Source organism: Folsomia candida, unplaced genomic scaffold (assembly GCF_002217175.1).
Source record: "Folsomia candida strain VU population unplaced genomic scaffold, ASM221717v1 Fcan01_Sc004, whole genome shotgun sequence".
In the NCBI taxonomy this organism is placed as follows: domain Eukaryota; kingdom Metazoa; phylum Arthropoda; class Collembola; order Entomobryomorpha; family Isotomidae; genus Folsomia; species Folsomia candida.
In genome coordinates this window covers 12528148-12555277 of record NW_019091196.1, presented here as the reverse complement: position 1 = coordinate 12555277, position 27130 = coordinate 12528148, and the positions used below count along the sequence as shown (strand labels likewise).

At 36.8% G+C, this 27130-nt stretch overlaps 6 protein-coding genes across 15 annotated transcripts; 3 read left to right on the top strand and 3 right to left on the bottom strand.

Moving 5' to 3' along the window:
• Positions 1-1664: 1664 nt before the first annotated feature.
• Positions 1665-2655, bottom strand: LOC110848914 (2-iminobutanoate/2-iminopropanoate deaminase). Its single transcript, XM_022096266.2, has 5 exons — positions 2458-2655; positions 2214-2368; positions 2061-2129; positions 1943-1998; positions 1665-1856 (listed from the first exon to the last, which is right to left on the bottom strand). The coding sequence occupies exons 1-5, from the start codon at positions 2520-2522 to the stop codon at positions 1794-1796; spliced, it is 408 nt and encodes a 135-aa protein (XP_021951958.1). The 5' UTR covers positions 2523-2655; the 3' UTR covers positions 1665-1793.
• A 544-nt stretch (positions 2656-3199) lies between these two features.
• On the top strand, positions 3200-3970 carry LOC110849271. The gene is made up of 3 exons (XM_022096670.2): positions 3200-3354; positions 3431-3595; positions 3675-3970. Exons 1-3 carry the CDS (start codon positions 3268-3270, stop codon positions 3843-3845), a joined length of 423 nt encoding a protein of 140 aa, XP_021952362.1. The 5' UTR covers positions 3200-3267; the 3' UTR covers positions 3846-3970.
• Positions 3971-4713: 743 nt separating this feature from the next.
• Positions 4714-10489, top strand: LOC110848794 (solute carrier family 15 member 2). The gene is made up of 22 exons (XM_022096116.2): positions 4714-4868; positions 5601-5660; positions 6329-6359; positions 6456-6503; positions 6580-6642; positions 6710-6788; positions 6861-6910; positions 6989-7025; positions 7132-7244; positions 7424-7585; positions 7659-7741; positions 7811-7967; positions 8047-8312; positions 8382-8552; positions 8738-8818; positions 8899-9002; positions 9076-9201; positions 9278-9376; positions 9470-9635; positions 9700-9807; positions 10044-10099; positions 10167-10489. Exons 2-22 carry the CDS (start codon positions 5625-5627, stop codon positions 10303-10305), a joined length of 2175 nt encoding a protein of 724 aa, XP_021951808.1. The 5' UTR covers positions 4714-4868; positions 5601-5624; the 3' UTR covers positions 10306-10489.
• Positions 10490-12149: 1660 nt separating this feature from the next.
• Positions 12150-17692, top strand: LOC110848823. Of its 5 annotated transcripts, none has more exons than XR_002547770.2 (4): positions 12150-13484; positions 14827-14872; positions 16574-16847; positions 16946-17692. XR_002547770.2 is itself a non-coding variant. In XM_022096148.2 (3 exons), exons 2-3 carry the CDS (start codon positions 16642-16644, stop codon positions 17097-17099), a joined length of 360 nt encoding a protein of 119 aa, XP_021951840.1. In that variant the 5' UTR covers positions 14604-14872; positions 16574-16641; the 3' UTR covers positions 17100-17692. The 5 variants fall into 5 exon arrangements, 3 of the variants coding, with proteins under 3 accessions (XP_021951840.1, XP_021951841.1, XP_021951842.1); XR_004834660.1 differs by lacking the exon at positions 12150-13484 and adding an exon at positions 14578-14756; XM_022096148.2 differs by lacking the exon at positions 12150-13484 and having other exon boundaries at positions 14604-14872.
• LOC118435290 lies at positions 17224-18438 on the bottom strand. The gene is made up of 2 exons (XM_035851084.1): positions 18041-18438; positions 17224-17969 (listed from the first exon to the last, which is right to left on the bottom strand). Exons 1-2 carry the CDS (start codon positions 18298-18300, stop codon positions 17813-17815), a joined length of 417 nt encoding a protein of 138 aa, XP_035706977.1. The 5' UTR covers positions 18301-18438; the 3' UTR covers positions 17224-17812.
• Positions 18439-18903: 465 nt separating this feature from the next.
• Positions 18904-26816, bottom strand: LOC110848557 (persulfide dioxygenase ETHE1 homolog, mitochondrial). 6 transcript variants are annotated; one of them, XM_022095804.2, is made up of 7 exons: positions 26644-26816; positions 20507-20625; positions 20381-20437; positions 20029-20280; positions 19850-19941; positions 19365-19483; positions 18904-19284 (listed from the first exon to the last, which is right to left on the bottom strand). In XM_022095804.2, the coding sequence occupies exons 2-7, from the start codon at positions 20582-20584 to the stop codon at positions 19076-19078; spliced, it is 807 nt and encodes a 268-aa protein (XP_021951496.1). In that variant the 5' UTR covers positions 20585-20625; positions 26644-26816; the 3' UTR covers positions 18904-19075. The 6 variants fall into 6 exon arrangements, with proteins under 6 accessions (XP_021951496.1, XP_035706577.1, XP_021951497.1 ...); XM_035850684.1 differs by having other exon boundaries at positions 26660-26816; XM_022095805.2 differs by lacking the exon at positions 26644-26816 and adding an exon at positions 26300-26602.
• Positions 26817-27130: the final 314 nt, after the last annotated feature.

Sequence of the window (27130 nt, the reverse complement as noted above, 5' to 3'; positions counted from 1 at the left end):
GATAGCTTTTTGCTAATACGCAGAAAAATGAAAGTCTTCCAAATTTTCGCCGTCATCCTCCCCCTCGTCTGTCTCTACTTCCAAGGTAAGGAGATTCAGAGTCGTGGGGGGCGTCATTACTTTAAAAATAAATAACCCTTTCTGCCCTCAATTCATTTACAGGAGCAGATGCCAAACCCATGCAGGTGTCCAATGTGGATTGTGCTGGAGAATACATGAGCTGCGTTGGTAAGATTTGCATATTTTGTAACGAAAGATGACCATTTTCGAAAACGAAACCGAAACCAAAATGAAAACGAAAGATGATTTTCTAACCATATTTCAAAGTCAGGACATATTTGAACGATTTGATTCTTCGTCACAGATCGTGAGAACGAGTCCAACCCGATGGGAATGCAAACCGTCGCCAAGACCTGCAGAGCACAGGTGCATGACAATTAATTTTATTTCGAAAAGTCCAGACTTGTAGCCGGATTCTTGTAAATCGAACTCTTAACATATTAAAAATAGGTGCGTGCGTTGGAAGTTTGTCAAGGACTGCCAGCCTACAGGAGCGAGGACAACATTGCCCTTTAAAAAAATCATGACGGAAAATTGTCAATTTTGGTTAACTCTGAATTTTGTAAAACCATTATTGGGTAAATTAATTCTTTGAAAGGGGATTGGCTATTACTTTATTATTTCGCATAAAAACAACTACAACAATTGGCCCTCGTAATAAATCTTTGCCTGAAAAAGTTATGATTTCGCATTTGATTCCTAAAACCAAAATTTCTAGGATTCGCGTTTGTGAATGGATAGTGGAAAACAAAACATTCAAAAATAGAAAGTTGGCCACTGTCGCAATGCATTTAAATTAATTCCAATGTCATTTTTCAGGTATTATGCAACACGTCAGAGCAGAATGCTTTGTTTCATTTATTACGCTGTTAGAGTGTATCTTATTCATAAAACAAATACGTTTTTTCACGTAATAAGTTTTTGTAAAATGTGTAGCAGATTTTTTCAACTATTTTTAGTGGTGATTTCAGTATCAAATTTACAGCAAGGTAAAATTCTTCTGTTACAAGTTGCACCTAAATTTTTAAACACAGATTTGATCTAATACTACGAAATATAGCTTATGGCGATGACCCACCCCCCGCACCTCCCGCAGATGCACCTTCACCGTCTGCAGGAAACGGTGGAGGAAACGGGTCCTCAGTGAATCCTCTGGTCCTTAAGGGCTGGGACAACCCCAGAAATAAAGCTAATAATTCAATCCTCCTTTCTCCTGAGGAGGATGTCACAGAAGACCCAAAAATTCAGGAGGACATTGTCGCGATAGAAAAATCGCATTGTGATCTGATCTACGTGTTCTGCATGGGTTTGTTCACTACAATGCATGATAAGTATATATTATGCCAAATAATTCTAATCGTTTTGCTGAATTTTTGTTTGTAGACCATTTACAAAACCTTCATCGTAACATCAAACCTGAAAAATTGGAGGACAAGTGTTTCAAACAAATGAAAGGATTACTCCTTTGCAGCGCCTACACGAAAGAGGACAGTGCAAAAGCTAAGGAAAATGTGGAGAAAGAACTAGAAGCTCGCCGAGGTGGGGGTGGTGGTGGAACAGAGGCCCCACCACCTGCGCCCTAATAATTTGATCTCCCCACAGAATTTAGAGTTCTTTTAGCCAGAGAATTTTATTATCTAATGCATTCTATACATTTTTTATTCGAATCAAAGCTTTATTTTTTTATTTGAGAATATTCCAAAGTATTTCCACTTTCACCGGTCTTTGACAATTTACAGCTTGGAGTCAACGATGTCCCCCACAATTGCAATAGCTTCGATTTCAACGAGTGCTCCCTGCAATTAACAGATCATTTTTTTAGATAGAAATTCAAATTTATGGCACACATACATGTAAAAATCCATAATTGTGTGAAACGTACTACAGGCAAATTCGCCACCTCGTAAGCAGCTCGGGCTGGGTAGTTTTCAGTAAAGACTAAAAATAGATCATATTATTAAATCGTGTGAACTGACCCAATCATAATTTCGCTTTCTTACAAGTAGTATAGACTGAATTCATTGCTGCAGATTGAGTGATGTCCTTCAAAAGCACCGTGACTTTCACGACTGGAAATGACCAAACAAAATACCTTCTTCAGAAAATTTGAATCATTTGCATGTCACATTTTAGTATTGGATACTATTTAGTACCATTTTTGTGAGTAGCTCCAGCCGCAGCGAGAACATGGCCCATGTTTTCCAAGGCCAATTTGGTTTGAGCCTCGATGCCCTCTGCGACCTTGCCTGTAGAGTCCCATCCTATCTGCCCAGCAATGTACAAGGTCTTGTCCACCAGCACACCGGGGCTGAAAAAATCCAAAAATAGTTTCACAAATTTTGACAATTTTAGGACATTCTAAAATATGATCATTATTATTATGGTATCGATCGGTACCTGTAGGGAAGAGTGCTCTTTGGCAATTTTGCACTGGTAATAATTTTACGAACGGTTGAAGCCATTTTAATTAGAGATGATTTTTATGGAAGACCGAGGTGATGATGACAAGAGTTCTGACTGGAAAGTACTAACCAAATAGCCGGTTTATATACTGGAAGGAAGCACAAGACAGCAGTAAAGATGAGATAAATCGATGAATGTGATAAATACAAAACGTTGAGTTGAACCGAGTTCTATCAGCCAGTTAGTTGAAGGTCAGGCAGATTGTGTTGCATAATAAGCTAAGCATATGCTGGAATCATAGACGCTGTACTATATATAGGTTGGAATATATTTAATAAAAACATTATTTAACACATTTATCATACCACTTTTGATGACTTAACTAAATACCATGTTAAATGAGCATTACTGATATTTTACATGTTATGTGTCTCAACTCTGCGAACGTCGGGGGACAATGGTCACACTTTATGCACACGAAATAATGATAAAATGCACATGCGGTATTTTTAGCGTAACAATGAAAATGCATCAAGTGCATGTGTGGGATGGGATGGGAAGTTGAGCTGCATGCAACTTTATTTAAGGGTGAAGGGTATTTGGGGTTTTCCACAGTACTAAAAAGTAAAAATACATGGATCCTTATATAGAAAATGTTTTTAATGTGCTTTAAGGTTAAGGTAGTCTCATTCAGGATTACCTGCATATTTTCTATGCTTACAGTATTGCACTTTCAGTCGTGCAAGCATTTGTACATAAAACATATTAATTTATTTGAAAAATTTAGGTTCTTGATTGCACTTAATGGTTATCATGTTACGAGAATCTGAATATGCATTGTGGGGATTTCGGATATTTATCAGTTTTCTAGCCGTGCAGATGGTTTTGAATGTAATTATGAGTACTTATTTATTAAAATGTTAACATTTAATTATCATAAACATTTTCAATATTTAATATTCCGTAGTTTCAGAGGACAATGTCTCAGGGTCTTAAAGACGAATACTATTCAGTCAATAAATGCGAACCTGATCAACCTCAACAGTGTCAACATGTTTGCGGCTGGAAATTTGGTGACCTGTCACAACCACTCTGCGACCGAAATGGAACCTGTGTTTGCGATTGTTCCAATGCATGTCAATTAATAACTTTCAATTAAGAACAATTTAACAATTTCTCAGTTATAAATTCCTAAATTATTTCATTTTTAGGAAGGAGAAACTGAATCAAATCCAATTCCAGCTCCTTGCACGACCTGGATAAACTCCATGGATCACGACCATTGTTCCGAGTACTGCGCCCAAGTGTATCAACGACCCTCCAAAATATGTGGAGAGACTTTGCCAGTTCCACACATATTTTGTACCTGCCTCTGCAAATGATATGAATATGTACATACCTACATAATATTAACAATATTATCAATTTACATTATTACGATGATGCAATAGAGTTAAAAGTGTTCTGCTGTAACAATAAATGCAATCTATTTGTATTTTATAACATTTAGAGTTTCATCATTCTGTCTCTTTTTGCAAACAATTAAACAATACAATGACGTCAAGGCTCAAAATCCAGATATGCAACTACTCAAAATTTGAGAAATATATAATAATTGTTACAGGAAAATAATAGTACAACAGATTTAAATTATTGTCCCAAAACTAATAAAGTAAGTAATTAATTTTGATGTACGTATTTCATTTATTATATTTAAAACATTGAATTATCACGCCCACACAAGTTGAGATTGACCTAAACCTAGTAAAAGGAGAGGAATGCGAATGCGACCAAATCCTGGGAAGCGGCCAAGGGTGGATAAGAGCACCATGTTCCAATTCCAACCTTATCACATTTATCAGGTGAAAATGTACACAATTTCGTTGATTTTATGAATAATATTGAAACATGATAATGACCAAATTTAATTAAATGTGTGGATATGAATATATTCGTGAGAAAATCAATGGTAAAATATAACAGTGGTAGGTATTTAGCTTAAATCACATTATTAATGAAAAATATATCCAGCCGATGAATGATTTTCAATGCATAAATTAATCTGATGACGTGAACATTGATACCAATATTCGAATAGAATTGGCATTTAGCATTATCTTGTTCCCCGAATATTAAAACATAAGTGAGCATAATTTCTTGGTAATTGTTCAAGTATGCTGCTGTTGATGTTCAAATTATTTAATTGGTTGTCTGATAGCATTCATCATATCGATATCGATGGATAACTGGAAATCGAGAATTCATGGAGAGTTGATCACTAGGTTCAGTGTCAGATTCGATTGGATTGTTGAAAGCAGTTGTGGCTGTGTAGTGGCATTTCGACAATCTGCGAAATCTGTTACTGAGAGGCGTGAATCTGAGAGTTTTTAAAAAGGAGTAGTCAGGTAAGGAAATTTAGAGTTTATACGTTTTTAGCGACATCAGAAATTTGCATATCTTCCTAAAAGCCGGCAGTTATTTCGTGTCTAATCTGACGCCAGCCCCCTCAAATGAAGGGATTCATGAGGCTCGTCGCTTCGCAACTTAAATTGTCCACGTGAACGACCTAATTTCAAATTTCTCGCAAACTCAGCATTCCTTTGTCTCTCTCTTGAATTTTAAAATCTGTATTTGTATTACTATTTTATTTTTGTCACTACTCAAGCAGGCCATGTTGATTTATTCAGGTGGGTTTGGATAGTGGTGGTGGTTCGCAAATCCGGAAATAATTTTGAAACCCTCAAAATTTTGATATTTTTTGGTGAGAAAGGCACAAACAATGGAATTTGAAAGTTATTGCTTAAATAAAATGCGGAGTTTGCGTAACCTTCGCATACAAAATCCTATATATTTTCTATCTAAAAATTCACACCATTCACAAACCTCCCTGTGTTGCAATGGGACATTTGCGAAATGTACGAAGCTCTCATGAATCCCCCCAATACCTGTCTAGACATTATCTTATTATTATTATGATTTTTTCACATACAAGTTGGAGCTATATAATTTCGAATTACATTTTTAGCCCAATCGACAGCATATTTATTACTTTTCCATTGTCATACACAATTTATTTTCTCATTACAACATGTCAATGAGAACAACACTAATCTAAAATTCCCATGAAACATATGAAGGTCTGAGGCACTGCTGCTGGAAGGATGTCGGGAGACAAAGATTTGGAGGGGACGGCGAAGGTAATGATTATGACGAGAATGATAATATTTTACATAAATCATCCATGATATTCCTTTTCATTTCATAATATTAAATGCCTTTTGAGTGTATGTATGTAGCTTTTATCGAAAGTAATCAATTGATTATGGTTGATGTCAGCATTTTGCTCTTGGAAATGCATTCCATTAGCAGATTCTCCAACAAACATAATTAATTTGTTGCACAATCGATGTGTTTTACACTCCTCAATCAATCCATCATCACAATGTGCAATGTCCATCCCACGTTTCAAGTTTGTTTAAAATTTGCATAAAAATGCTATGAATCAATAAGTGATAACGTGGTTCATTGAAACTTTAAATGAGGAATGAGGATATGTTTGAAACTATTTCAGAAATTTGCCGTATCCAAAATTTGTCTTTTTCATTTTTTAATTCATCTCATTCAATGAATTTTTTCGGCTAAAATCCTTAAACATTTTTATTCACAGTAATGATTAACTATTCAATGCGTAATTTATATTCTTATCATTGCTGCTGAATAGCGTTGGTTGCTCCTCTCCAAAATGTGAGAAAGCTGAGCCCATATCCATGATTGAAATGGCATACCTGAAAATTCTGGCGTTATCGAAATGAACTGTATATACATTTACACAACTAATTTGTAACATAAATTCCTATAATTTCAGAAATTGCCGTATCCCAAGGCTGTCTTTTTCAGTAATTATTTTAATATTAATACAACTTTTTTAAAATTATTTTGTTGTTTAATACTTGACCTATATTTTTTATACTTTACCTTGTGGTGTCGTTTAGTTATCATCTGCGAATTTTGCGAGCGGTTCTGCTACTATGGAATGCGAAGTAAGGCTTACAAAAATTTCAACGATGTTGTTTTGGAACAGGACATTACAATGATGACAATAATTTTAATTTACAGCTATCCTAACGCTGTACTTTGTCCAGGTTTTGAAATGGTCAGACAACCAGGCTACCGTTGTTTGTATGTTTTTCTTTATTCAAGATCATATTTTGTATGCATTGTCGTGAAAGTTATTTTATTTTTCTAGACCACGCGTGGGTTATGGTTTCATACTTCACACCGTTAATAGGAGCAATGCTAGCAGATTCATTGTTGGGAAAGTTCCAGTACGTAAACAATTAGAATTGAATTGCATTATAATGCATTTGTAAAATGAGGAATTTTTCGGAAATTTAAAGGACTATACTTTACCTCGGAATCGTGTACTGCGCTGGATGCGTTGTTTTGGGTAAACAATATCAAAATAATATATAATTTTTAAATGGAACATATTAACAATCTGTAATTTATTTTTAACCTACTTTAGCCTTGGCTGCAACACCACCTCTGAACTTCCCTGTCATGTAGGTCTTCATTATTAAAGAAAAACAATCTTGAAAAAATCGAATTTCGAACCAAGTTTGTGTATGTACAAAATGGCTGAACTTTGGATTTCATGCTTTTTTACAGAGCTATCAGTTTGGTAGGCCTGGCCTTGATTTCTCTAGGAACTGGAGGTATCAAGCCTTGCGTGTCTGCGTTCGGTGCTGATCAGTTCAAGCTCCCAGAACAGGAAGTTTACGGTAATGAAAAAGACAGAAATTTCAAAAGGGAGTCTCGTCTTTGTTTTCGTCAAGAATTATGATAATGTTTGAGCCAGAAATTAATTGGGATATGGACGAGACTTCCATAAATACAGATGCACTCACACTCACTACTTACTAAATATTCAATACTTGTTCCCCATTTATGTATTCACCAGTCGCCAGTTATTTTGCCATATTTTATGCCGCAATTAACTCTGGCAGTTTGGTTTCCACCGTCTTGACGCCCATTCTTCGTGAGGATGTCAAATGCTTCGATGATGATCACTGCTACTCTCTGGCCTTTGCGATTCCGGGTGGTCTCATGATTTTTGCGTTGAGTAAGTTGTACTTCAAAACACGGTCGAACTCTTTGATTAACAATAAATGTAAATGAGAAATGTTACCATGTAGTCGTGTTCGTCGTTGGGCGTCCGGGATACATCGTGAACAAGCCAGAGGGCAATGTCGTTGTTCAAGTTCTTGGTGCTATTAAGGTAAATAAATTTAATGAGGTAATGCGTGCGCCTACTTTCTCCAGCGATTAAAATTGTTACCATGTCCAGCATTCATTGAGCCGACGAGGATCAGAAGTAAAAGCTGGACGTGCTCGTGACCATTGGTTGGATTATGCCGAAGATAAATACGGGAAACGGTTCATTGCTGAGGCAAAGGTGTTGATGAAAGTCCTCTTCTTGTACATTCCTGTCCCCTTCTTCTGGGGTGCGTGAAATTAGGACAACCTTCAAGGAATTTACTTTCACAGAAATTTCTAATATGCAAATGTTACTTAAAAAAATAGCGCTCTTCGATCAGCAAGGATCTCGGTGGACGCTCCAAGCTACAAGAATGGATGGAGACACGTGGGGCTGGGTCATCAAGCCGGATCAACTTCAAGTCCTCAATCCAGCTTTGGTCTTGATTTTTATTCCCATCTTTGATCGAGGAATTTATCCACTTCTTAGCAAATTCGGAGTTTTGAAGAAACCACTTCAACGGCTCGTAATGGGTGGCATATTTGCCGGTGTTGCTTTCGTTGTGTCTGGATTGGTCGAATTGAGTTTGGAGGTTGGTTTCTAATTCGAAAATTTCGAATTGAAATGCAAATGTTAATAAAACTTCTGATATTTGATTCAGAACACATATGCCACCATACTGAAAAAGGGTGAATCCAACTTTCACATGGTTAATGGACTTCCCGACTGTCCACTTCATATGACCCTGGATGCAAATCGAAAAGTCGTCATTCCTCCCAATCAGATGGAGATTTTTGAAGCAATTAATGCCAGAGATTATCCAAATGTTAAGGTAAGATTGATTTCTCGTACGAATGACCCGAGTTGGGAGAATTTTAGTGATGTTTGAGGAAGGGACGCCACGCTAACGCCAGACGCTACTCCTTGTCTCGTCTATTTTTATCTCCTTATCTCATTATGGTCTTATCTTAGACTGAACCCGGTATAATTGCGTCAATTTCATTTTTGTTTGTCTAGTTTGAGACTTTCTCCGGGGAAGGAACTTGCAGGAGAACGAGGGTCCACACTGAGCCTGTTCTTACCGGTGAAAGTGAAGTGGTACAAAGCGACACATCTTTATAAGTACCTTTTTTATGATCCTATATAGATATGTAAATAATGCACCCACAAAATTTCAGGCTAAAAGTTTTATGATGCTTTGGCACGGAGATGATTTAAAATTTCATCATGTTTTGGACGAGGACGATATGGAAAAAGCAAAAAGTGGAAATCCGAGAATTCGGTAGGTTAAAAAATACATTAAATGTTTAAACTATTGCCAAAACCATAATTAATTTCAAATGTCCATTCATCAGAGTAATTTATGACCCGGCGAACATTAAGGAAAATACAACTGTCCAAGGGTTCACCGAAAAACAATCGTTTCACTTTGAACTGAATAGACTTGGATGGACGTCCTTCGGCGAGGTTGAACCCACAAAGTAAGAACGCACTGCTTACAATTATGGAAATATTCAATTTGAGATAATGTAGTTTAAAATAATTTATCAATTTCAGATATGATTTTTACATGTCCAATGCTGAAAATCCCACTGGCTTCCAATTAGATAGTCTAGACTTAAAACTGGGTGCGGTATATCTAATGTCTGTCGTCAGGTAAGTCTTTAGTTAAATTAATTGCACATTGTGTAAAACCAACTCGGAGAACCGATTTAATTATCATATCAATAATCTAACTCTGATTACAAGGAATGAGGATAAATTCGGAGAAAGTAAAGAAAGTTACGACATTGTGATGCACCAAATTACAAAGGCTAACGACGTTCACATGTTGCTCCTAATTCCTCAATACATAATCATGACCATGGGAGAAATTATGTTCTCGATTACAATTATGGATTTCTCATACGCTGAGGTATGTGCAAGCTTAATTGTTCTTGAGAAATTTTTCCCCTTCAAATAATTATTCGAAATAATAGGGACCCCCAAGCATGAAGTCTGTGATGCAGTCCACGTGGCTTTTGACAGTGGCTTTTGGAAATCTTATCGTCATTATCATTGCCGAGGCTCAAATCTTTGACAAACAGGTCCGTCTTCAGATAAATTTTTAGCCCGAACCAGTGTAATCGTCATGTCCGTCCATCTATTTTTCGATAACCCTCGAACGCGTTGAAAGATTTTGGCCAAATTTGGTACTAGTAGGAACATGTATTTCGGGAATTGGTAACTGGTTTACTAATAGATAAATCCTGGTTCGGGCTGTGCTAAGCTGTACTGAAAGGCATTAATTAAAAAATACTAATTAAATAATTAAATGTTGTAGTGGAAAGAGTTCTTCCTCTTTGCCGGCCTCATGTTTGCCGATATGTTGATCTTCTCGTAAGCTTCTGAATCAATTGCATAAATATTTCTATGTGAGTTCTTTATCATGATTTCTCTTTGTTAGTTACATGGCGTACAAGTATGTGCCCGCCGACAGATTCTGGCTCAGAGATGACGAAGAAAAGGAGAAAGACGAAGTGAAAGCCTTGGAGGACGAGAAAGATGAAGGGAAGGAAAATTCGGCCTTGGAACATGAAGATTAGTCTGGTTGTATGTCTAGTGAAAAATTTAACTAAATCCTATCAAACTCATATTTTAGATTATAACACCATGATATTATGACTAATTATATTACATCCCATCGCTTGCTGTATATGTGTGTACATAGGTACTTACTTTTTGTGATAATAAAAGATTTAAAGAAATCAGAGTTTGACGCCGGTAAAATTTTAGGCTGTAGTTGCATTGCAATTCTTAATTTACATAAAAATCGCTAAACTGTTTTGCTTTTGCATTTTTCGTAAGGGGTGATCCATAAATTATGTCACGCTGAAGATGGGGGGGTTCCAGGAATCCGTGACAAAGTGTGACATATGGGGAGGGGGGGTTCGGCCGATCCGTGACATCACGTTTTCCAGGCCTAACTAATACAAACTTTAACTCACATTTTAATTCTCCGACTATAACCAAACTACAGTTTCGCAAATATTTAGAAATATAAATATGTCCAGCCAAATATCAAACCTTTGATCCAAAGTATTAAAAACCAAGTTTTAGATTTTTAGATTTTCAATCAAGTTTCTAAATTTTGTTCAAACCTTCAAATAATTTACACAATATCCAATTGTTTGTAAATTTAAAAAAATTAAATTTAAAAAAATTCACGATGCCATAAAGTTTGCATAATTTCAAGAAATCGTCATAATTTTACAAAAAATTCTACAACTAAAAACATTACTAAATCTCCAAAGATGTGTACAATTTAAAAAATTCGTTCGAAAGCACTCTATTCATCGTAGTTTCAAAAATGTGTACTAATTGAAGACAACTGCGTGATTCAAAAATGTTAACAATTAAATAATGTATCGCAATAACATATAACAAAACTGAAAAATTTGGCGGATTTTTTTCAACTTATTTGAAACTTTTAAACACTAAAAATAATAAAAAATTAACACGAGTTTTGGAAAAAATTATTGTCTACAAATCTATAAAGCTATGACTTTTCACTCAATAAAGGATGTTATATGAGTATGAATAGAGCTAAGAATTGTTCCTATCCTGTAAAATTACACGGGTTTCACATAGTTATTGCGAAATATTTCGTTTCAACCGTAATCGACACTACATCTTCTATGACAAAGGCGTGGCTTCATGAAATTATCGGCCAAGTAAAGTCAATTCGTGCAAAATCCAGGTGACACAGTATTTACATAAGATTCCCTTGTTAGTCCTGATATTATTCCCTACTACTCGCTCCTCTTTTATACGAATTTTTCCAATAGCTAAAATAAGGTTCATAATATATATCTTATTCTTGCTATTGGAAAAATTCAGATTTTCAGGCGTGACGTGACAAGAGGGGGGGAGGGGTCACGACGAGCGTGACAAAGGCGTGACAACAGGGGTGGGGGGGGGGGGTCCTAAAAAAGGGCTTTTTTGCGTGACATAATTTATGGATCTCCCCTAATATGTACTAATCCTAAATTGCATAGGTAGGATGCATTTCGTTCTTTCCTGCTTACTTAAGTGACATTTTATAATTATTTATAATTTTGGGCACTGGTGATTTCCATTCTCACCTTATAAAGATATTGATACTTGTAAATTTTACTTGCCTTACTTACTGCAGACAATGAAATATATACTCAAGTGAAAGTTTGTGGTGTATTTACCGTGATAGAAAATCTGTCAAAAATAAGGACACTTACAATTAGCAATATACTTTTAGCACCTTCCTATTTATGTATATTTTGTTATAGAGTTATGCAGAATGTAGTTGAGCGTTATTTACATACAAACTGTTTACATACGACGTACATGATTTAACATGGGTTCGCCTAAAAAGTGAAAGGATTGCGATTTGTTATGCAGTACGCTGTCAAAACAGTCCACAGAACAGCTAGCTTAAAAACACCTGATTCTTATTTTTCTCAAATTGTTCCTATTTTTCAGAAACAAATTCAAAGTGGAAACATATTTTACTTACAAGATATAATCAATTGTTAACTTTACTCAAGTATTATCGACTGAGAAATTGTATTTAGTGAAGTGACAATCAACAATTTCGTTTCTTACTTAATACCAGGAAATTAATTGTGTCGATTATAATTCGATTCTATTTGTGGTGAGGGTGAAGTTGTTTTGATACGTGAATTGATCACCCTAATATTCAATGAATGTCTAATCATATTCAAAAGCGTAAAGTGTCACAAATTCTAGACTTGTCACAAGAAAATCAAGCAATTTGTTGGAACCCTTTGAACCAATCCAGCCAAGCTACAATAATTGACACCAATCCCACCACAATCTTGGAGGTTTACTTTGAATTAGTATTGTACAGCTAAAAGGGTCACATCAATATTTAATATCGTCAATACTGCGACAATCTGTCACTATTCAGCTCTCCTGTAATCGATGTGACCTGTTATTTTTAACAAAGAAATACTGGATTCCACCAGAGTTTCTGTACAACTTGGCCTGAATTATCTACCTGACATTGTATCAAATCGTTTATTTTGCTATTATTAAGCTATCAAGCCCAATTCCAGTTTCAACTAACCGAACCGAGTGGTTATTGTCGAGAAGTGGACTGCCGACATTTTTGATGAAGCTCAATTAATAGTTAAGTACGTAATACAACGAAAGGAAGCCACCAAAAAGCCCGAGTTCTGCTAAGTCATGGTCTCTTTAGTCATTATTAACAAGGGCAGCAAAACTTATTGCGACTAGATAACTACCTACGCCTTTTTGTTTGTTTTTTTACTGTGTGGCATATTAAGGTCACGATTCATACATAGTAACCATTCCATTGTGATTTTGACTGTGACCAATCCAACTCGGATACTTCAGTCACAATCCATCCAGCAGTAGCAACACACACTCCAAAAGAAACGCCTGCAAAACACTTGGGACAAGACATTTTCACGAGGATCTACAACATAAAACATTCGCATTCATGAAAACTCCCCGGTTATCATTCCCATTAGCTTAAAACCACTTGAAATGAAATAGTATAACAAAAACCTGCCTGCAACTCGTTTAGGGTTTTGAATTTGTTCCAAGTGTAGTGACACTCGAGACAGACAAATTTCATATTGAACACTTTTGCCAAGAAATTCAAGGTTGAGAACGGATTCGGATAACCATTTCTGTCTGAGAAAAATCATCCGGTTCATGTACCATCAAGTGACCTGCAACTCAGGAGAAACGAGAAAAAAAGGTAAAAAACTGCACTATAACTTTCTGTAAAAATTATTTTCCTGGAATTATATCATGGAAAATATACATGGGAAATCGAATAGACTCCCATCATTTCATAGAGAGAACTTGTTAGACAGTTGTATGTACGTACAGCACAACATATTTGCATGAATAAATAAACCGTTGCAAACGAAATGTAGCAAAGGGGTGAAAACACACGGAATTGTCTTTGTGGCACGCCCACAACGTCTTTCTGCACTTTCCCGTCATTGTCTCACATTACCCCACGTCTCATTTTGCCCCGTTTTGACACCCCCACCCGCGTACTTCAAACGTACACGACAATACCTTTCAATAGACACCCCACATGACAAAAGTCATATTTTCGACATTCGACACCTCCCACACGGTCACGGGGTCATCGTACGTCGAAATGATGGCGATTTCTGAAATCCCCGTCCAAAAATACGTTTAAAACGGTGGAAACAAAAAATTCGACAATTTCCGACTTTGGCGTCGTCTACGCGGTCACACAGCCACGGCACGTCAAAACTATGTCGATTTTCGATATCCTCGCCAAAAACTACGTCTAAAACGGTCGAAAGAAAAAATTCGACACATTTGACCGTTTATCTCATCTCCGTGGCGCCGTGACCTTATCACCTACGACGCCCATCTTCGAACTCATCCATACTTCAAAAATTAGAAACACGTTGACGTAAACCGCATCCCGAAATACGAAACCATTCTAAAGTTATCGTGGATACAGACGGACAGACAGACACGACATTTCCATAAAGGGGTTTTCACCCCTTAATAATGATGTGTCTCACCAATTAGGATGGACTGAGTTTAAAATTTAAACCTCCATGAGTATTTTTTCTACGTAGTACAACCACAGTTCTTCTAATAGTGAATAGCGATATGAATTTTTCAGTATGACCAAACTTCACAATATTGTAAGCATCTGCCTATCTGGAGTCAAAACTGGTTTAGTTTTTATCAGTTTTCGTTCTCTTCTTATGCAAACATAGTTAATGTCCTGCTCTGATTTTATACATGTGGGCAGTTCATGGAATCTATCTCTCCTCGTATATATGACGTACAGATGCAGAGGTACCACTTCTTGGTAAATAGTAGAAGAAGAGCTTAACCAACGAGTTGTGTTAGATATTATGTATTAGTAATTGTGCAACAGACATTTGAGTCTGATGGGCAATTATGGTTTCTCATGAGAAGAACTGATCTTGGGACAACAAGCCAACGACATTGAGATACTGCATTTCAGTCAGTCAGTTGCCCTTCCATTGATCAAGAGGTGGACGTTCTTTAATAACTCGTGATCTTTTTCTAAATTGCAGAATATTTTAAACTTTGTTGACCACATTCGCCAGGAAATTGTAAAAGGTGAGTCGTGTTTTACAATAAAATATATTTTATTCGCCTGACTATTTATGTAGGATATTGTATCGAATTAGATTTTTATTGGGATTAGAATTCATAGAAATGCACCATACATACATAATTTTATCAATATATCAGCTAGACTTGCGTGATTTATTCAGAGTGGCCATTTAAATAGCCATTCGCCTTCCAAGGCAATTCAATTATCTGTAGATCGTTCAGTTTTGGGTCGAGTTGACTTTTGACTTAATAAATAATAATGCATGCATGCCATATAAGAAAGCTCAAGGTATCTTCTTCTCAAACATTTATTTTATAACTCATTTCGTTCGCCACGTCATTGCCATGTGACGTATGTAATGTTAAGTATGTGTGTTTGCAATGTCATGTCATGACGTGGTAGAGTTCGATTTTTCAGTAGTTAGTAATTAACGAGGTACAAATTGTAGCCGAGATACTTTTGCACGAGATCATTCGTCACTACTTTTTGAATACAAAATCTGCACCCTAGTTTTGAATGACTCACGTACTCGCATGCATAATAATGCACTGTTATGCTACTATTTATTTTTAAGCAGATTCTTACTTTATCGCTCATATTGTTTCCTTATTATATCCACACCTCGATCCGTTCGTTTATGTACACAGTACACAGATTAGAGTAAGTAGGAGCGGATGACGCTTTGAGATTAGTGATTCCGACAACGCGACTCATGGCAAATATCGACGTTTCATAACATTCTGTAAACATAATCCACTTGTTGAGCAGTAAAAATCTGGTGCTGGAGAGCAAAGCAAATCATTTGGTGACAAGCATTGAACGGCGACGGAAATGATTGTCATTTGTTAGTCTTTACGACCTATTATTGCTTATTTCTGGAGCTTTTATAAGCCTCTCTCCTTGCGTGCTACATAGATACGTAAAAAAAGGTTGGTTTTCAGTTTATTCTCTTGTTATTAAGAATCTATACACGACACGACGCCACTCCAAATTTTTAACGTGCCACGATTATTGTCACAAACAACGTGACGAGGCTTCTCACATTTCTATTCTTATTATTATTACTTCTTACTACTCGTCCTTACATTGTGTTTAAAACTTGGAATGTGTAAAAATTCTTAATGCACAATACAACTTTGAAAATTGTGAGTATTTAGCCAATGCATGCACTAATTGTGAGTCATATTTAGTGACACATAATTGACACACGTTAAATTGATTGCCAAGAAAAGAATAAAGAAAGAGAGGACAGAGGCAACACGTCATTTGGTTCTGGTATTGGGGAAAAGGGAACACTTGTTGTTTGTTCAGTTCTGTTCTTTGTTCATGATATCCAATTCAGTTCAAACTGATTATGAACGAAGGCAAGCAAACTATGTATTTATCGTTTTCCCTGGTTTAAGATAGCTCATTGAGAACGAACGCGTATATTATTGCTTGTCGGTTGTGTAACTCACTTCAATCAATTCTTGAACCTGGAACTAGAAAGTTAGTTTTGTAACCGCAGCAGCAGCAGAGTTTCTAATTTCATTCATTCATCAGCACATCGTCATTGGGTATTATACATTGTTAATAATTTTACCTTGTTTTTTTTGTAAAACAAACTTCAAAATTTTTGTGAAACATTTGGCGTATTACGAGTCATTTCATACTGATGTTAGTTTGCAGTCATTACGTAATCGAAAATTTTAACTTTATTTCAGATTGAAGAGATTTTTCCAATTCATTCCATTTTTCCAAGAAGAATTTGAAAAACACCGTGGTACAAACAATGGCTTGCTCAACAATCTCAAAAATGGTATCGAGACCCAGCCTGGTCCTTCTCGGACTCGTCCTGCTCGCAATGGCTGTCAGCATATCAGGAAATCCGATCCCTGACTCAGAAAGCGTCGGTGAAAACATTAAGGACTCTGTAAATTCAGCCAAGAACTTCATTGACCGAGCACAGAACACGTTCACTGGAAAGGATGTCAAGAAGTAAGTCACTGCAATAAACCATTTGGTCTGAAGCAGATTCACTAATTTGTAATAAATTGTGGCAAATTAGCTGAACACAGTTTTTTTAAATTTTCTAGGGAAGAAAAACTAACTCCCCTTGAAATAGGTGCCATTGTCGCGGCGGCTGTGATACTGCTGTTGGTTCTGCCTTGTTGTATTGGATACTGCCTTTGCGAATGTGTCAAAGAACTGATTTGCTGTATTTGCTGTTGTGGTTGTTGCAGAGATTAGAAAAAGAGTATTATATACAGTTGACGGCACAAAAAGAAGTTGACGAACTATGAGAATCTGTTATCTGAGATTTATTTGTTTAATTAAGTATATTTAGTTTTCTATTTTGAAGGGATTGTGTAGCTTGTATTATGTACAATGATTGATTTATATTATTTAGTGCATTGACTGATTCCATTTTTCTTCGTCCTAACCATATAATTTAATTTCTTAATGCAGCTCGGGTGGGAGAAATTTTCTGAAATTATACAAAATTTGTACAATGTGCTCTGTTCTAAAAAAAGTATACAGAGCTTTGTATTCACTTTCAAATATTCGAATCTCGAAAATATTTACAGTGTTCAAAAACCAGAGCTAGGACTAAATAATAATTTACTGTTGTAGGATTATCTATATACAAAACAAAATATGTATTAATTTTGTTAAGCATTCAGGATAAACGCACTGATTTACATACAAGTCCAGTAAATGTAAGAATAATCGACTACAGACAAATGTTGTGATTACGATTCTGAAAAGTATGAATGTTTATGTATGTAATAATTGTTGCACTCCAGGTTGAATTGAGTGTTAATAAATCTTTTTAAAATACACATACATCATAGTTTTACAAATATTTGGTTAATATGTATTATGCGTGTCACTTAATTGTTATTTATTAGTTTTGTTTTATATATGTATGAAGGTGAAAGTTATTGTCGTCATCATCCTCATTACTTCTTAAAGAAAGAAAATCCTCCCAGGGCTGATCTCATTTTTGGCATTAAAGACTTTCGCGATCGTTGGGTTTTATTGGAGGATAAGGTAGTGGCACTATTTGAACCCATTTTATTAGCGACGTTGTTTGTAACGTTCAATCCGCCAAAATTTCTGCATAAGTAATATAAATGGATACATAAGTAACGGCATATTTTTCAACAAATGCAAACATTGGATCTTACCCGAACTTTTTATCCGTGTGACAAGAATCTCCGCTAGCATTGAAGTCTTGGTGTTGCAGTAGGTCCAATTTGGCGATCCCATTATTGCTCATTGGCACAGGACTAAACTCGAACAAAGGACAGTATGGTTCACCCTCATTTTCTGTATCTTCATCGGAGGAGGAGGAGTAAAATTTGGGTTCGGAAATGTCAAAGAGTCCTTCCTGTTTTTGGCAATCGAGATCAGATGGGTATTCATCAAATTCGTCAAAGTCTGCCATTCTGTTTTTCAACAGAACCCAGGGTCGGACTTCATCGCATACAGAGTCACGATCACTTTTCAAGATGTATGTTTCTGTGCTGAGGGGCGAGCAAGAAAGGACTTTCTCGTATTTTTGAAGCGAATTTTCTACATGGTCTCCTAAAATGGCGTCGCGTGATGACTCTGATTCTGACCGGGACTCCATCTTTTTTGTTGCAGTGTTGACTTTAGATGAGATTGTTGGCGCAATGTTACGTATTTATATTAGAGCAAGATTATTTGACACTTTATCAGTCTATAAAGGGAGACTGGTTACCTAGATACTTAAGGTCAAGGAATCGTGATATTAGAGTCTTTTGAACCAGAAATGTCGTTGAATGAAATTGGCACCGTTTCTATGCCGCGGTGCCCCCATAGAATAAAATGCTAAGTAGTGTAAGAGAGGGCCGTGTGGTGACCTCGGACGCCTAGAGGTTTTCTCAATCCACTAACATCGGATTTTTCCTCTACTCCCCAAGCCAAGCGTACTTCGTATTTTCTCTATTTATGTTTTTGTGTTACTAAAATTTCATTCTTTTATGAGGTGATAAATAATATTGGGAACAATCCAGCCAAACCGAAATAGTGTAGATAGTTTATTGCAATGTACGAAATAACACAGATAGTTTTGGAGGTACAAGAATTTTGAGTAAATAGTTGTTGAATATACAATTTTTCTAAATGTTTCGCGGATGTTGATACATAGGCTTCAAGTGACAATGACAAGTGACAAAATGTTGTGAGCGAGATTGGTTTTATTTTGCAACAAGTTTGTCGCCATATTTTTCCGTTAAAGCGGCTGGAAGATTGTATAATCCACAAACTCGATTGGCTGGGAGTGCGACATCGATTTGCTTTGGATAATCCAGATTCAAATTTGACATTATCGTTTTGAACTCATCCAAAGGTTTGCTAAGACGTGGATTGTATTTCTTCTCCTCTCCAACTGTCGAGACAGTAAGACCTGCATGGAATATTATAGTTTATTAGTTCATACTAATACATAACTAAAGTGAAACATTTTCATGTAATTGTTTTTGGTACCTTTATAGTCATGAGCTGGGTAGACAAAGTAATCGTCTGGCAAACTAAAAATTTGCGAGTTTACCGAGTTATACAAAGTTTCAGAATTCCCTTCCTGAAAATCAGTTCTGCCACACCCACTGCGAAATACACAGTCAAATTAGTACATGGCTTATGTGGAGTTAACAAAGGAGGTCTCCCAGCATATGCGCTCCAATTTTGACCAAATTAGTGTGAATAGTGACAAATTTAATTAACATGCCATTTGCAAAAGGCACTACCTGGCAAGGTTTGGCGGAAATATTTGCATCCAAGGTGCACCTAGAACTTGACAAATTTTACACCTTCCACTGCGTGTTTTCTACTCTTCAGATGCAAATATATCTGCCAAACCTAAGCATTGGACGCTTGTGTCTTTTACACATTTCATATTAATTTTTGTAACCGAATCGAAGGACATATGCTGGGAGACCTTCACCTTAAGTGATTATAAAATTTTATTGTACCGAATAAGCAGCGCGTCGCCCGTAAATACCCTTCTCCCCGCATGAAATACATAGCTGATGCAACCGTTTGTGTGTCCTGGAGTACTTCTCACCTGAAATTTATAGATAAATACATATAAACCAATGCAATATCATACAATATTTCAATCATTATAGTTTATTATTTTTAAAAAACCCACTTCAACTACCATGTCCCCAAACGTGATTTCATCCCCACCCGACACGTAGACATCCGCCTCTGCTCCAGACTCTTTCGAAATCACACTTTTCACATTGGTACAAGCCAACAATTTCTTTAGTAGGCCGGTCCCCGTGATATGGTCAGCGTGGACGTGCGTATTCATGACATATTTCAAATTCAGTCCCATGTCTTGAACTTGTTGAGCGTCCCTTTCAGCCAACTGAATCACTGGGTCAATTATCAACGCTTCCTTAGAACGAAAAAATATAAGTCAGCTTGAACACGTTCAGATCCTTTGAACAAATTTGGCTAAACGGTGGTTAGTTAATTGCCATTCGAAATACTGTTACCTTTGTATCAGCATCGCCCAAGAGGTACGTGTAAGTGCAGCTTTCCCTGTCGAACCACTGCAAAACAATATAAAAAATGCTGTAAAAAATGGTACTTCAAACTATTTAACTTTTGTAAAAAAATACCTGTCGAAAAATAAACCGGGCATCGCTACTCACAGAACTCGCCATCCTTCTTAATTGATGTCCAACGCCAGACAACATTTAGAGAAAGAGTGTGCAGTGGAGTGGTATATACAATTCGTCTAGAAAACGAAATGTCAACCATGAGATGAATTATTTAGTAATTACATATACCCCTGCAATATAATTACATAAGCTTAATTATAGTGTGACGAGGGTGATTCTATGTATTTTGTAAAGTGAATTCAGCTGAGAGTATTATCAATCATCGTCATAAATCAAATGATTTGTGTACATAATCACGAATGTTCTTTTGTGTACATAGTCAGTGATACCTGGACGGCAAGATAAAGAGATAATAATACGTCCACCGCATTCCCAAGCCATAAAGTGCAGGAGTCATGCTTAATTAATTGGCAGGAGAGAAAACTCGAGGAAATATTCGCTTCTCGCTTGATAAGTAGTAATGATAATGTATTGATCGGTAAAAGTTATTGGATGTAAATACTCCTGAGAAAACAGAGCCCGAATTCCACTTCAATTAAGGTATTCTACCTCTTGGGAAAATTAACCAAATACCGAGGAAGTTCGACTATCTGCATTATGTGATTTCACCTTAGAAGTGCTATTTCGGTACCAAAAACATATCACTTACATTGTATTCGGCCCGTCAATTTTGGAAATTCTAATTATTATTAATTATTATTTAAAGTAAAGGTCACTATTAATTTGGAATTTTGATATGAAATCTATAAATGAGGACGTGAATCGAAAAACAACTTGTAAACAAATTTAAATTTAGTGTAGTCATGCAATTTGCACCATGGATATCAAATACGGTACAGAAACTCTAAATTATTATAACTTTTCTTTAACATGGTTTAAAGTTTACTCGCATCTTTTTAAATAATCATACATTTACGAGGTAACAGGTGGAAATGATGTATGTAACGCAAGGACAAGCTTAAAAAATATAAATACTTGAACTTCCTCATGCGCGAGGCAAATTCCTGTAAAATTGGCGATACTCTGGCATAAGTAATGGGAGCATAGACATGAGGTCGTCATGTTTTTCTCTTGAAATAGGAATAGGATGATTGTATTTAACTACAAGAACAAAGGGAGCTAAACATTGACCGTTCCAATGCGGGCGACGACCAATTGGTCCACTGATATGAGGTTGTCTTATTATGTGCTCCGTCCAAAATCCAGGGGCGAAATGTTCTCTTGTAAGAATCAATGAAGGACTTGCTGCTGTCACCCGAAACCAGCAACTTTCACTGATTTTTAAACTGGCTGGCCTTGGAATAAACTCCTCCATCCCCTTGAAATTGTAAATGTTCATTTGTGTCATTCGTTGTATATTAAATGGACAGGTTGAACGGATAATATTAATCCATTCGTCTGGGACCATAACGGAAGCGTTCTTCTTTTTCTGCTCTATCAAGCCAAATAACCGGTCTGCTGGCATGTACGAGTGGCCCGTGGGAGCGAGTTTCTGTTCAGCCGCAGTGAAATATCCTTCTTGAATGAGAAATTTGAAAAAACATAGTATCTGGTAATTGTTTGTTTGGCCACGACATCGGTCACACCAGAAGATAAGTGTCCTTTCCTGACCAGGCTGCAGCCGAATAAAATTTGTGGCTATATACTCCAGTAGAACAAACCTCATCAACTCCCCGATTTCCCACAGATTCGTTCCAAACTGCCATTGTTCCATGACCTGTTCTTCCAAGATACAAGCAGTAGTTGTATGTGCTTAACTGTCGCTTATAGAAAACTTCTGCATATCACCACATATCATGACAAATTCAGGGTCATTCTGGCTTCGCAATTCGTCCTGAATAAGCTGATTTCTGGCAATAGCAGCGAAATCGAGATGTACACGCCTTGCGTCCACCGCCACATCAATCTGACGCACGTTATTATTTCTCCGAGCTATTTTAAGTTCCACATCAAGAATGTCACATTTTCGGCAAGTATCAGTGTACGTGTGTCCAATGGTCAAGTTACTATCCCGAAAACATCTTCTATAGACTTGTTCCTTTCTGTGGGCGTCGGCAATCATAGGATGCTTGATAACAAAATCGGCAAACATAGCATCCAAAGTTAGGTCCGGCGACAAGTAGAATTGTCCAAGCTTTGCAGTGCAATAGTGATGCTCATATCTTGGGTATGTGTTAATGTGCGCCATAATTGCGACATTAAGGGCGGCTGGATTAACTGTGTGGTTTGTATGGCGTCCCCCACTGTTGTGACCACGCTCACATTTTTCCTGCATTGATTTTACAACTGCCTCTGAAATTTGGAAAGTATCTTGCCACGTCCTCTTGCAAACCGTTCGCCGTATTCCACCAATCTTTATGTGATACCTGTGTAACAGTTACATTATTGTCTTTCGTTATGAAATTGTGCAGTTTATATGCATGCTCACTCGAATATGTTCCCATTCCCGTTGTGGCCTAGGTTATCCATCAAACCTAAGAGATAGGTTCTCTGCAATTCGTAAGTCCCCATATTATAATACTCTTGGAATAGCTGCAATTTTTCTGGCAGGGTGAGAAGGACGCAACCATTATGTGGGCATCGAGCAGAGCAAACTTTAACCTGAACAGTGCACTTATTATTAATATGTCACTTTAAACAACACTTGAGTTCATACCATTGTCGGCGCATTTTTGCCAGCCCTGGGAATGTTATTGCGAGACACGTAAGGTTCACCTCGATTACGGCGACGTTTTGCTACATTATCTTTCCAAGTCTCTGGACGAAATTGACGTTTTCTGTTCTGGTTAATATTGATAACTTTTTTCTCGGATATGGAGATTATCAGAGTTTGATTTACGGCCATTTTAAGTTTGATAAGCGATAAGCGATAAAGTGCAAAAAATAATGAAAAATGAGTTTTTTTAATATTGAATATTACAAATTTCTGTACCTTTTTTGATATCCATGGTGCAAATTGCATGACTATACTAATTTAAATTAATTAAAATTAACATTTTCGCCATGCAACTTTTAGTTGGTGGATTTACCGTTTTGGCGAAAAATTGATTTTCAACTTATACAAATCAATTTTATGCTTCATTGGCGTTATCATCACAGTTGCCAGTATTGTTGGATACAAGTCGTCAGACCACGATGCCGCTCTTCAAGTCACTAGATATATGGAAATATGTAAACTTGACGCTACTTCCTCCCCTCCCGCCATCATCGTCATCACCCCCGCTGCCGCTGTCATCGTCCCCGCTGCCGCCGTCATCGTCCCCGCTGCCGCCGTCATCGTCCCCGCTGCCGCCGCCATCATCATCCTCACTAAGACCACATCCAGGACCAAGAAAGAAGAGGAATAAGCAAAAGAAGAGGACAGGACCAAGAAAATGTCCTCCTCCCACATCCTCCCGACCGCTCCCCCATACCACCGAGGGTTTAAATCCCGTTTCCGATGACCTTTTCTGTCCGGTGTCGGGCTGCCCAGGACCATCATCTTCAGCAACAGATGAGTGGATAGAATGTTCTGCATGTCTTTTGTGGTATCACACCTCTTGTCTTCTTTTGCAGGCCATTCCTGAAGATGACTGGTTCTGCGCAAACTGTCCCCAAATACATACACAAATAGGCCCCCAAGTAAACTCAAACACACCGTCGCCTGCAAATCAGTCTACTCTAGGCACACATAGTCAAATTACACAGTCAAGCCCCTGTACAAATCCACGTGCATCACAACCAATTTCTACATTAAGTACACCACTTTCAAATTTTATATCTAGCAAGGCAACATGTACATCTCTCACATTAGAGTGGCTAAATAACAATATAGTCCCAGGAGGTATAATTGAGAAAAATCTGTTACATGAAGCGTATAGACAGGACTCGTTAGGCATTTTCAAACCCTTAAACGATGCAGAAATTGGGAAATTGATAAAAAATTCATTTTCAAACATTAGGACCAAAAGACTTAGGACAGAATTTCATGGCGCTTCGAAATATCATTACGTAGGGATCCAGTTAAAATCAGAACAAGTTCCAGAAACTGTTTTTGATTTCAAATCTACTATTTCCTCTCTTAGGCAAAATTGTCCAACTCTCAAACAATGCCCCAAGGCCTGTAGAATTCCGGTAGCACAATCAATCAAGTCAGCCATAGATAAATGCATAACTGAAAACACACCAGAGGCATGGCACCTTCTTTTGACTTTTCCATATGTAACATTACAATGTGATTCAAGGGCAAATATAAAGAATGGTCAAAGTCTTAACAACAAAATTAGAAATAATTTATCTATTTTGGAATCCTTAGATAAAAATACTTATCTCAGTCTTTAGAAGAAATTGCATTACCAATTAAATTAGGTGGTTTAGGAATTAGACAATCTAAAACATTAGCAACTCCATGTTTCCTTGCATCTTCATTTGCCACCACTGACTTGGTTTCTTTAATTTTGCCCTCGTATGTCACTGCTTTGTCCGATTCACTTGTGACCGAGGCGCAGGACTTGTGGAAGTCAATTAGTTGTGAAGAACTACCTCGCAGTACAATTACTTCTTTTCAATCATCCTGGGAAAGTCCAATTTTCAATTACGTATCTTCACGTATCCTGGAATCATCCACCACCCCAATAAATACTGCTAGGATTTTGGCATCAAGGTCAAAAGAATCAGGTGCATGGTTGCAAGCTTTACCATCGAGGAATTTAGGCACACTTTTAGACGATAATTCCTTCAGGATTGCAATAGGTTTGAGGTTAGGGTTAAATTTATGTTTCCCTCATAGATGTGTTTGCGGCGCACAAGTAGATGAACTAGGCTTACATGGTCTTTCATGTAAAAAAAGTGCTGGCAGGCACTCTAGACATACGCAAGCCAATGACATTATAAAGAGAGCCTTAATTTCTGCAGACATACCAAGCATTAGGGAACCATTAGGGTGTTGTAGGACAGATGGAAAAAGACCGGATGGTCTAACACTAATACCTTACAAACAGGGACGCTCACTAATATGGGACTTTACATGTACAGACACTTTTGCCCCCTCTTATCTCTCTCACACACTTAGACATGCTGGCACAGCAGCAAAACTAGCCGAGACCAAAAAACACAAACTGTACTCTGAACTTAAAACAAACTATATCTTTGTTCCGGTGGCTATCGAGACATCAGGAGTATGGGGGACGGAAGGGTTGAAGTTCATCCAAGATGTTGGGAGGAGGATGAAGGATGTCACTGGACCAATGTCGACAACTTTTCTCATTCAACGGATTAGTTTGGCAGTTCAACGCGGGAATGCGGCATCAATCATGGGAGCTGTCCCCAGTCAACGAGGATTAGAAGAATTATTTTATATTTTAAATGATAGGTCGTTTTATTTACAAAAATCATGTAAGGGGCCGAATGGTGATCTCGGACGCCTATCCGGATCAAGTAAAGGTTTTCCCAACCCACCAACATCGGGTTTTTCCTCTACTCCCCAAGCCAACTAAGTGTATTTCATAGTTTATCAATGTTTATGTTAATAATAAATAATACAATTTTCAAAAAAAAAATTTAAATTAATTTAAATTTGTTTACAAGTTGTTTTTCGATTCACGTCCTCAAATATTACAAAAGTCTAACTTCGTAGAAGTACATAAATCTCAGCAAATTATCGATCTCAGAAACGTAATCCAGTATTTTCTGTTGCTGTAACAAAGCATTGTTGTAAATATTTGCACGAATTCCAATAAATTGCACAGCCATGAAATCCATGCAGTCACGATTATATTTGAAAATATGTAATTATCTATGTATGTAGCTTACATGCAATTATGTATAAAATTATCCAGCAAAAAAACCAACGTAGAACAATTTGTCCAGTGATTTTCAACTGTACACTTCTAATAACGATGAACAATATGTGTCTGTTCCTCCTGTTAGTTATGCCACACCGAATGTTTGACCAATACTATTGTCATACGTATAAAACTCCGCAGTGCAAAAAAATAGTTAACCTTGTCCGATGAAGTACAACTTTATCGAATCTATTTTACATGTCTACTAGCACGTCTCCCAAAACTTATTTTGCATGCAAAATATTTTCATGCATTTTAAACGTAAAGCTTATCTATTGATCTGTAATTATTTTTAGGAAACACTTTACTTACAACTTGTCTTACTTACTAAATTAATATGATATTCTATGAATTATCGTTCACGAACACAAAAAAAAAGTGTATGTATTTACACTAGGAATATTTTTCTCACAGGATTTATTAAGAAATCTATATCAGCCGGAATTGAAATTGAGCCTGGTGCTTAAAAAATCCTCCGTGAAATAACAAACATAAGGCCAAACTAAAAAGTTTCATCATGAGTAAAACATAATCCTGTAGCCTGCATAATCTGGTTGAGGTTTAAAAGGCCTTGTACAATACCACACACTCATGAAGTTAGATGAACCATGATGGCATTTACTTATGTACATAGACTGTATTTTCTCATCGTAGATTTGTCATTTTTATAATTTTTAAAAAATTCCCCACTTTATAAATACGACTAAATATCAATCACTATCCTGACATTGGTAACTTCAACACAGATAAAACCACAAATTTCGTACGATTTGCTATTGAACCATTAAAACTTCGTCTC